The sequence below is a fragment of the Rutidosis leptorrhynchoides genome, chromosome 10 (assembly GCF_046630445.1).
Source record: "Rutidosis leptorrhynchoides isolate AG116_Rl617_1_P2 chromosome 10, CSIRO_AGI_Rlap_v1, whole genome shotgun sequence".
NCBI lineage: Eukaryota > Viridiplantae > Streptophyta > Magnoliopsida > Asterales > Asteraceae > Rutidosis > Rutidosis leptorrhynchoides.
Genome location: NC_092342.1, coordinates 27,982,123 through 27,992,458, shown reverse-complemented (window position 1 = coordinate 27,992,458; position 10,336 = coordinate 27,982,123). Strand labels below are relative to the sequence as shown.

General features: G+C 33.0%; 2 protein-coding genes across 2 annotated transcripts; both read left to right on the top strand.

The window, feature by feature from the left end:
* The first annotated feature begins 441 nt into the window (after positions 1 to 441).
* LOC139872769 (adenylylsulfatase HINT3) lies at positions 442 to 2,825 on the top strand. The gene is made up of 7 exons (XM_071860691.1): positions 442 to 885; positions 1,400 to 1,455; positions 1,784 to 1,841; positions 1,965 to 2,031; positions 2,216 to 2,271; positions 2,367 to 2,420; positions 2,541 to 2,825. The coding sequence occupies exons 1-7, from the start codon at positions 682 to 684 to the stop codon at positions 2,670 to 2,672; spliced, it is 627 nt and encodes a 208-aa protein (XP_071716792.1). The 5' UTR covers positions 442 to 681; the 3' UTR covers positions 2,673 to 2,825.
* Positions 2,826 to 6,241: 3,416 nt separating this feature from the next.
* Positions 6,242 to 10,336, top strand: LOC139872701 (E3 ubiquitin-protein ligase CHIP-like). The gene is made up of 8 exons (XM_071860626.1): positions 6,242 to 6,485; positions 6,623 to 6,690; positions 6,961 to 7,024; positions 8,038 to 8,109; positions 8,185 to 8,318; positions 8,446 to 8,599; positions 8,681 to 8,791; positions 9,835 to 10,336. Exons 1-8 carry the CDS (start codon positions 6,375 to 6,377, stop codon positions 9,958 to 9,960), a joined length of 840 nt encoding a protein of 279 aa, XP_071716727.1. The 5' UTR covers positions 6,242 to 6,374; the 3' UTR covers positions 9,961 to 10,336.

Below are 10,336 nucleotides of genomic sequence, written 5' to 3'. Positions count from 1 at the left end.
CCCCGAGATTGTCCGTCGTAAAAAAAGGTTTTTTGCCGGACAAGGACGACATTAGAAGAACCCGAACCTTGAGCAACCCGAACCTTGAGCAACTAAAGTGACCGGACATGATTACGAAAGCCCCACACTATCCAACGATTCAAAGACAATATCATCACTCTCATCGCGAGAAAAGGAAGAACAATCAATTTCGGATTTCTTCATCTTTTGGTGATTCCTTTTCTTGCCGTCAATACATTCGAAAGGCACTTTGTATTCATGAGCAAACCTTGATTATTTTTCCTACCACATTACCCGTTCTTGATTATTTTTAAAATTGAATAATTATTAATTTAATTCAACTATAATTAATTACTCGTAAAAAAAGAGGTAACGAGCCCACGGGAATCAAATATGACTTGTCGTTTAAAGGATTATCCAAATCCAAATCCAATATCTATAGCCAACCAAATCAAACCCCCCTCTTTCCTTCTTCACTAAACCACCTCCCCTTGTAACTACTAGAACTGATGCTCATCACTTGCTCTATCTCTAAAACGACGCTGTTTTGCTGCTTCTTTTATACTTATCACTCTTCTTGAATTATTAATCCTATTTCAAATACTCAATCACTCAATATTTATTTATATTAATATATCTAATTTAATTCAATTTATCAATTCTTAAGAATAATAAAAATAAATGGAAGACGCACAACGACGTCGTTTATCCATAATCGCTTCTCATCTTCGCCCAATTCAACAAATTACAACAACTTCCGAAAATAACAATTCATCATCATCATTAATTGTATCGCCTTCCAATTGTAATTCAGATTGTCAGAATGATGATGCTGCTGATTGTGTTTTCTGTAAAATCATTCGAGGCGAATCACCTGCTTTGAAGGTATGGTAATTAATTAGGGTTTCACATTCATGCATTATGTACGCTTAATTCAGCTTATATTCTACTTTTTTCATTCATCTTACTTGCTCCTTTGTGCTAATTTCTGCTCACTTTAATAGTTATTGCAACATCATATCCCTAGATACACAAAAAATTAATATACATGCACACATATGTGTTCATTCACACGTATTTAAGCTTTTAAGGCGGAATAATAATGGTGTTCTGTAAAAATATGATCTTAGTTAGGTCTACTACAGGAACTTTTAGGGATAACAAGACAATGTCTTGCAGATTTAGGGTTATCACATGGATCACACTAAAAGCATGTTCATAAATACTAGATTTGGTAATTATAATTATGTTTGACTAGATATTGTTTCATTTTTTTTTCTGCTTATGTAGTTCACTTTATCAATTTGTGATATTTTTTCGGAAATACTCTGCGTTTCTTGATTAACATGCAAACTTGATGTCACTATTCTGATTTTTATTGAATTCTATCTGCTTACAGCTATACGAAGATGATTCTTGTTTATGCTTTTTGGATACCAATCCTGTAAGCCCTGGGTAAGGTTCATATGTAAAATTTATGATTTAACATTTATATACATTCTATTGTATACATTCGTGTTTGAGAATTTGGTTTCATGGTAGTCGGTAACGATGTTTAACCTTGATAAATGAATCTGAAATGTATTATGTAGTTAATATGCAACATCATGGTCTAGTAGTTATATATTTTTGTTAATTTGTGTAACAGAACTACACAAGTTTGTATCTTTATATAAGCTATCTGTCCCAAGCAACATTTTACACCTTTAAACTGCAGTACATTTTGGATTTTCCCGTGTATTTTGCACGAATAATTTATTTATTTATTTTTCCTTTTTTTCAGGCACTGTCTTATAATTCCACGAGGCCATTTTCCATCTCTGGTTGCAACACCACCATCTGTAAGTTCATACAGTCTGCTGGTTAATAAAACTCTTGAAGGAAAATAACGATGTAAACCTTTCTAAAAACTATCTGTATTTGTGAAAATTCGAATGTAAATGATAACAACACTAATTGTGCAGGTGGTAGCTGCCATGTGCTCAAAAGTCCCGTATATTAGCAAAGCGGTCATGAAAGCCACTGGTTCTGGTAACACTTTTATGATCTATATGATGTTTTGATTAATGTTGCATATAAATATAAATTTGATAACCTGCTCTTTAAAGCTTCCTATGAGTATCTTCTGGGAGACTCTATGTAATAATAATTCATGAAAAGTTCAGAGGAAACTTAAATATCATTAAACCAACCTTACAAGCGTTGACTTTTTCAGATTCGTTTAATTTGTTAGTCAACAATGGAGTGGATGCGGGTCAAGTTATATTTCATGTAAGTTTCAAGAACCAGAAAAATAAGCCAAATTATATTTTATATCACCCCTGACAATGTCTAACAGTTTGATTTTCTTTTTCTTTCTGCTTCAGACACACATCCATATAATTCCACGTAAGGCACGAGACTGCCTATGGGCTTCTGAGGTATGCTATAAACTATTAACTATGGTTACGTCCATACCGAATATTATCAAAGGAAACAAAAAGGGGTACGTGTAAGTTATTTTTAATTAATAATATTTTTATGTTTGTAAATTATGACAGAGTTTGCAGAGGCATCCGCTGAAGCTAGACGAGGAAGCATTGCATCTTGTGAATAACATTAGACAACAGTTGTCATTTGTCGATGCGTTTGAAGATAGCAAAGATCATGGAACTACTCTCATTGGGAGTTAGTACAGTCCTGGAAATGGAATTTTCATCTGTAATTTTATCCAACGATATTTGTTTTCTTTATTTATACTTATTTTTCAAATCTTCTCTAAAGTTTATTAATTGTACAAATTGGAGTGAGTTGTACTATATTCAACATGGTTCCGGTTTGAGTTTTGCATTTGTTACCGCATCTTTTTTCAGCTTGTGACAGCTGTTTATATAATGTCAATTAAGCATGAGTTAAATCGAATATTGTGTATTCATGTGAACTTGTGTTATATATGTAACTAGGAAGTGGCCGGTTGGCCCACTTCGTTGGGCCGACAAATCAAAGTTTCGTAAAAGAAAAAAAAATTAAATGACAAAATAGATGACGCCAGCATTATGTCGATCAAGTTACTATTCCTTCGTGTTGGCTAATATCCTTAAATATGATAATGATAATATGTGCCCAGATTGATATGAGTTTACTTGGCTGTTGCATGTTGAAAAAGTCTCACCATCAGTACTAAGTACCAATGCATCATTTGAAATCCTTCGTTTCTTGTTTATCACACATAGGTTCTTTCATTCGTATTGAACGTTTGATGTTTTGAAGCTGTGTTTTCCCTTCTTTGAGACATGATTCCTAAACAACGTCTGTAGTTTTAGCATAGCGAAAAGAAATGTCTAATCGTCTATAACATACGTACCTTCTTTTTGCCAATTGAACCTTGAACAACTCCTGAATGCATCAATTTGATAAGTGAATGTTGCCAGGTGAATCAATCAATAGAATTTATAGCAAAAAAAAAAAAAAAAAAAAAATTGATTTTATAGCAAAGGCTCCAACTTGACTCACATTATGCAACTGTATTTCTTAAATCAACAAACACAACTGCACAAGCATTATCATTTAGCAATTAAGGGTGTTTTAAAATGGGTCAATTTGTTACATACTTCACATTGCTAAACTTACAATGGTATTAAGTTTCTTGATTTGGTCCATATATATGTGTCGGATTGATTGATACCTTCTCGAGAAATGTTACAACAACAACAACAACAACAACAATATCCAATCCTACACATGCGAGGTAGGGGGGTGAGATGTAGACAATCATTCCTCTACCCTAGAATAGAAGAGAAGTCATTCTCCACCCATGTGTAGAGAAAGCATTCTCCACTCACGAGATGAAAAATTCCTCCTGCATCTCTCTCAAGAAATGCTTCTTATGATTTAATTGTTAAATGAAATTGGCTAACGGAACTTGAACCCGACCATAGAGGGGTAAATTAGTGACATGAGGGGTAAACACTAAAAAAAAACTTATTCTTAGTAATTTTATTTTTTAGTGTATTATTTTTTTTTTTTTTCTGAAAAATACGTCAGATGGGGTGAGCTTCTGAAGTAGCTTATGTTTCACCTTGGCTAACGGCATAAGATTTCCGATTCTCTTGCACAAGATCAATTATTATCTTTGGAAGAAATGCTAGTGACTCTTTTAATATGATTATGATTGGTTTTTTATATGAAAGAGATATTTGAGTCTAGAAGGCAGTAAGCGTCGATTTATTGGCGTCTTGACTACCGCTTAGAGCCTAAATTGAATTCCAGGTAGAATTTAAAACCCATGGAAATTTGATTATACCATTTTTCATGGCGTCTCAGTTTTATTTTTACTTTTTAAATTTTTTTCCTACTTATTGGCTGGAGGTCCACTCGAAAACAATCTCTATATCCGTCGAACAGAGTGAGGGATGACTTTCTCTACTCTTGGGAGTGTTTCACTCCGGAAGGAGAGATGACTTGTCTTTATTCTATGATAGAGGAAGAATTATCTATATCTCACCTCCCATAGCCCACATATGTGAGATTGAGTATTATTGTTGTTGTTGGTGCTGCTTAGATATTTGAAAAAGTAAGAGTTAAGTTTGTGTGTGAAAATATGTTAGAAATAAGTAAGTAGTATCTATATCTATAGTGGAAAAAATATTAAATGTAAATAATTCAGCCGATGGGTCGGAAAATCTAAGAAAGAACAATTCAAAACGCGTCAAATCCAACGTCGCTAGCCGAAAACTAACATCGGTCCAGAGTAAAGGCATTGTCGGATTCCAACGTTCCGATAGTGCGACGTCGAATAAGGGCCCCATCCGGTACTCTACTCTTCGAATGTATCAATTAATCTATCTTAAAGATTAAACTCATTAAATGGACCTGCAATGAAAATCAATAATTTATATCATATTGGTATGTATAATTTAAAAAATTACGCTGATTTGGCAAATATATATCAAAATGTCATGAGATAACTCATTAGACCACGGCAATTGGATGACGTACGTATGAAAACTTCGTCTATTTAACCGTTTTATTAAATTAATTTTAAATATTAAATATTGTATCAATTAATAATTTAAGTTTTTTAATGACAACCGTTGTCATTAAGAATAAAAATATGCAAATTTCAATGGTACGTTAGAGATGCGTTTGTTTTACCTCTTAACTGAAATTGAATGGTTCAACGCTTAATGCTGAATCATTCAACATTCAGTGCGTTTGTTTCTCTGAATGATAAACGACGATTAACAAGTTAACATACAGTGCCGAATCATTCAAAGATACGTAACCATTAAGCATATAAATTTTATAAAATACTTTTTGAATTATATCAAAACACTTGTTAACAACTATACTGTAGTTTTTATTCATGTCAAAGGTTAATAAGGTAATTGTAGATTATTCACATTATTCGTTCAAAGTTATTATCAAACATGTTATTGTCATCAGAGCAACTTCATTGAGAACTTTTGAATTATTCATATTATGAACCATTCAACGTTTAGTTATTCAATTATTTTAAATGTATTAAGTTATTAAAGCATGTTCAAAATTATTAATAACAACTTTTAGGTTGTCATTAGAAATGTTATTAATGTTAGTATTAAGAAATTTGCTAATGACCGTCTTAAGGGTTGTCATTAAAATCAGGGGCGAAGGAATGAAGGGGCGGAGGGGGTGCTCGTCTTCAGTGGATTTATAATTTTTAGTGTAAAAATTTTGAATTTTTTCCTTTTGCACCCGGTGGTTTTTCTCCCCTAAAAGTCTTATATTTTGTCCTCAATGTCTTCATATTTTGTCCAAAAGCATTCAGATTTTGCTCCTAACCTAAAAGCCCATGACTCAAAAGAGTAAAAATTTCGCACCCGATTAACAAAATTTTCGCCTCCAGATTAAAAAAAAAATTCGTCCTCGGTGAAAAAAATTTCTGACTCCGCCAGATGTATAAAAAATTTGTACGTCATTTACGTTTGACTTTAATATAACACTTATTGACTTGTAAATGTACCTTAACGAGTAGTTACCAATATCCTAATATTAAAATGTGTAAACTGGATTGAAATTACAATATTCCGTATATCAATTTGTTTATGGTCTTGAGAAGAAATATATCGTTGACTACACGATTCACACCTTTTCAACACTTTTTCAAACATCCGAAGTTTCAGGGAAAAATGAACCAATCAAGTCCGTCTGTCATATAAATCATGCATTTAACTGTCACTTTATCTTCCACCACCAAGTACAACGCTCGTTTCCCTTTCAACTTCATTCACATCATAAATCATAAATTCATAAATCATAAAATCCTTTTCTTTACTGAATAGATTTTAAATTGTTAGATTTAAAAAGTTGATTAGGGTTTTGTGAGTTTTGTTAAAAGCAAAAAACTTTCGGTGATGGGGAAGGGTGTGAATTCAGCCACCATGCAAGCAGAACAACTTAAGCAAGATGGAAATCTTTATTTCAAAAAGAACAAATTAGGGGCTGCAATTGATGCTTACACAGAGGTTGCTTATTAAGATTTGATGCTTTTGAATTCGAAATTTGTCATTATCGTTATGAACATAAAGTGTTTGATGAAATGCCTGAATGCTTTTTTTTTTTTCTTTTTTCTTTTTTTTCTTTTTCTTTTATGAAATTTCAGGCAATTGCTTTGTGCCCAAAGATAGCAATTTATTGGACTAATCGTGCTGTTTGTTATCGCAAACGAAAGTATGTATGAACCGAGTTTAAATTTCTGCTAAGCATTTTGAGGCTATTTGGGATTTTAGGGTTACGTTTGTGGCTCAAGTATTAAAAACACAGATTTTTTTTTTTTTTTTTTTGTAATCAGTTATAACTATGTTGAGTTGTTAGAATTTATCTTTCTTTTTTTTTTGAAATTGGATTGTCAAAATGCACCTTTTTAAATTGATAAAATGCATTTGCAATGGACTTAATGTAGTATGTAATGTGTAATATTTTGGTTATGTTTCGATGTAGTGACTGGAGAAGAGTTGAGGAGGACTGTAGGAAGGCTATTCAGCTTGATCATCATTCTGTTAAGGTTCAAATTTTCAAATAGTATAGTATATTTTGCATATGTTTACTTTATACATGTTCGATTTGTTCTTTTTTATTATTGCAGTAGAACTTGTAACATTTTAATGAATTGAGGCTGAAAAGGTACGATCTTTGTATATAATAGAACCATTCTAGGAGAGTAGTCATTGGTTAAGCATTTATGTTATTATGTATGACTAAAGGATACAGTTGTATGTAAGAGATGTATATAATAATTTAGAAAATGAGCTGTAGGATACCAAAAATTTTATTTGCTTATTATGAGAAATAACGTCATACTTAATGGTTTTCTATTTGAGCACGTGAGAAAAAAATATGTTCGTGATCTGTGAATACGATTTATGTTTAGGCAACCCTAAAACCTTTTAAAAAATCTTGATCTAAGAAATTTGGAATCCGATCAGCCAACATTATGGACTTTGAACACCCCATGAAGCTAGCATGCTTGAGAACCGAGTAAGCCGTATGATATGAAAAAACTGATCTTTACAGTTAATATATGTGGGGATTGAAGATGCATGACTGGCAAACTTAAATACCAAACTCAAAATCGAAGTCATGACCCATTAATGGTGGACACCACATTTGTGACCCAATATTAGTGAAAAACTTCTTTTGCAGTTGTTATAAAACGAGGTTGAATAAAAGAGCAAACCAAGAAATATTCCTATTTGGCTTTTGAAGGATTAAGTTCACCGGACCCATTTGGGAAAAAAAATCTTAATACTTTAGAGTTTGAGGTATGTGAGAATAGTGAGTAAATGGTAGACATGGACTTTAGGGAAAATGAAATTGTAAGATGATTTCTGCAGAAAGTTGTCATAATTGTCAGGACTTTGTATGGTAAATAATACTTGCCAAAGTGGCATACGTATACTTGATATTTATATGGTGTCGATTGATTGTTAATAATATGATAATTGAACTTTTACACTATAAGGATTTCATTTTTAATGAATTGGATTGCTAACAAGATGAAAAGCTTGTTATCTGCAGGGTCATTTTATGCTAGGCCTTGCCCTATTACAGAGGGAGAAATATGCTGAAGGAATAAAAGATTTAGAGAGGGTATGAAGGCTGCTTTCCATTTAAAAAAATAAATAAATACTTTTTAATGATTTAAAATTTGACAAGTGTTTGTAGTCTTTGGATCTTGCTAGGGGAGAAAATCCTTATAGTTATATGGTGGAAGAAATATGGCAGGAGCTATCAAAAGCCAAGTATCAAGAATGGGAGCGCGATTCCACTAAACGATCCTGGGAGTTGCAAAATCTCAAGTAATCACTTTTATGTAATCACTTTTATATACGGATGTTAGCATTGAATGTTTGGGAAGCGTTTGATGTATATAAAGAATGTTTTTGCTTATTTTTCTTAATTGGGATTTGTTTCTTTTTTCTTTAGAGAATGTTGTGAGATAGCTCTTAAAGAAAAACATTTGTGTGCTATCACTCAATACGAAGGCTTTACTGATGAAGTTACGGGTTCGACTTCGGAGCAATTGAAAGCTTTGAATTCGGTTTTTAGCAAAGCTGCTGAATACGACACACCAACAGAGGTGAACTTTTTTTTATTAAGTTCCTCATAGTTTATTAGAACATGACCATGCGTTTTGTCTTATATATATTTGTAATTACAGGTACCTGACTATCTATGCTGCAAAATCACACTTGATATATTTCGTGATCCTGTCATTGCTCCAAGTGGTCTAACATATGAGAGGGCAACAATTCTCGAACATCTCAACAAGGTTTAGTCTACTTTTTTAATGTTATTTATACATGATATCAGTGTTGCAAAAGTCAGCTGTCGATGACTAGTCATTTTCATGACTAGTCCGTTTCTCCCAAAAACGTCTAATAACGCATTGCCTTGAGTGGTATAAGCTCTGGGTTGGATCCGGATCCTAGTTGGCGCATGTTCGAATCCAGGAGGTTTTTCTCAAGGATTTTGTTGTGGTGATAAAGGTGTATGCCCCAAGCTACTCGGTTTAATCCAAAGCACAACGGGTTCCCAATGCGGCGATGGTGCGTGAAGAGTTTCCTCCTACCGTGTGTGGGTGACAAATGAGAGCATTCGATGTCAATAATCGCCGGTAAAAAAAAAGTCGGTCAACGATAATAAGTCGGGTCAAAGTCAAGGTTGTCAAAGTTAGGTCAAAGTTTTAATATTATTTAAAATTAGATCTTGGCTCTAGTAATGTATGATATATATTATATGTGTGTGTGTGCGCACGTGCACGCTGAATATATTTTTATTATTGAAAGTCAGCGTTTGACTTGTCCCTGACTCAAGACTAGTTGTTCCAAGGTCCCGAGTGACTCGTGTCTTGCGATTTTTTTAATTTTGCATGATATGTTCTAAACATATGTTTATCCACCTTAAACATTATTTGAAATCTATAATTGATGAGAACAAATCTTGATAACTATGTCAAAAACCTTTGACTTCAATTTAGAAGACCCGTTATTCTGAAGGTCTAATTGCTTAGGAATTACAGAGTAAACCAATGTTTGTCAAATTCCAATTTGTACACACGAAATACCATATTGATGGAAGAGGGGCTCTTTTTTTTTAGTAACTTTGACTTGTCACCCTTTTTTTTACTAGTGTTCAAAAGCTGATTAACAGAATGAAAAACTAGGTTACTTGAATTGGTTATTTGAACATTGTTACTCTTCTTAAACTTAAAGTTTTGGTCTTACTTGCAGACATACTTATTTTGTGGAATTTTGAATTTATGTTTAAATCATGTGTTCTGTAACTTTGTTTATCACATTTTTCATGAAACAGGTGGGCAATTTTGATCCAGTTACACGGCAAACTCTTTATCCATGTCAGTTGGTTCAAAACTTAGCAATAAAAGAAGCAGTTCAGGCATTTTTGGAGAAGCATGGTTGGGCTTACAAGATGGATTAAAAGATGGTGGCGAAGTTTATTCTCTTTTTTTGCACTGAGCGATCTTATCATATTATGCGCGTTCATCTGCTCTTTATATGATATATCCATCTCAATTGTACAGTAATATTTATATATTTCGTGACGGTTCTTTTTGCTATATGCTAATATTGCAAAACATCCAGTTGTCATGACTGTACAGAAGTAGCGAAATTACTCTTATGGAACATCTTGCTGCTAACTTTTGATATTGTTTTAGTTATCAATCCTGGATCTTGGATTTGCTCACTGATACATGAAAAATATAAAGACTAGGGTGTGGCCTTTTGTTATTTTTTATTCTTATTGTTCATGAAGATTTTTATGTAGTCTCAAATTATTTTGCCTAGTTGGATGC

What these genes read in the sequence shown, in the direction of transcription:
- LOC139872701 (XM_071860626.1), top strand. Translation starts at nt 6,375, where the DNA reads ATGGGGAAGGGTGTGAATTCAGCCACCATGCAAGCAGAACAACTTAAG. An exon ending in GAATAAAAGATTTAGAGAGG is followed by an intron (nt 8,110 to 8,184) that starts GTATGAAGGCTG and finishes AAGTGTTTGTAG; the next exon opens with TCTTTGGATCTTGCTAGGGG. An exon ending in TGGGAGTTGCAAAATCTCAA is followed by an intron (nt 8,319 to 8,445) that starts GTAATCACTTTT and finishes TTTTTTCTTTAG; the next exon opens with AGAATGTTGTGAGATAGCTC.
- LOC139872769 (XM_071860691.1), top strand. Translation starts at nt 682, where the DNA reads ATGGAAGACGCACAACGACGTCGTTTATCCATAATCGCTTCTCATCTT. An exon ending in GCGAATCACCTGCTTTGAAG is followed by an intron (nt 886 to 1,399) that starts GTATGGTAATTA and finishes ATCTGCTTACAG; the next exon opens with CTATACGAAGATGATTCTTG. An exon ending in ACCAATCCTGTAAGCCCTGG is followed by an intron (nt 1,456 to 1,783) that starts GTAAGGTTCATA and finishes CCTTTTTTTCAG; the next exon opens with GCACTGTCTTATAATTCCAC.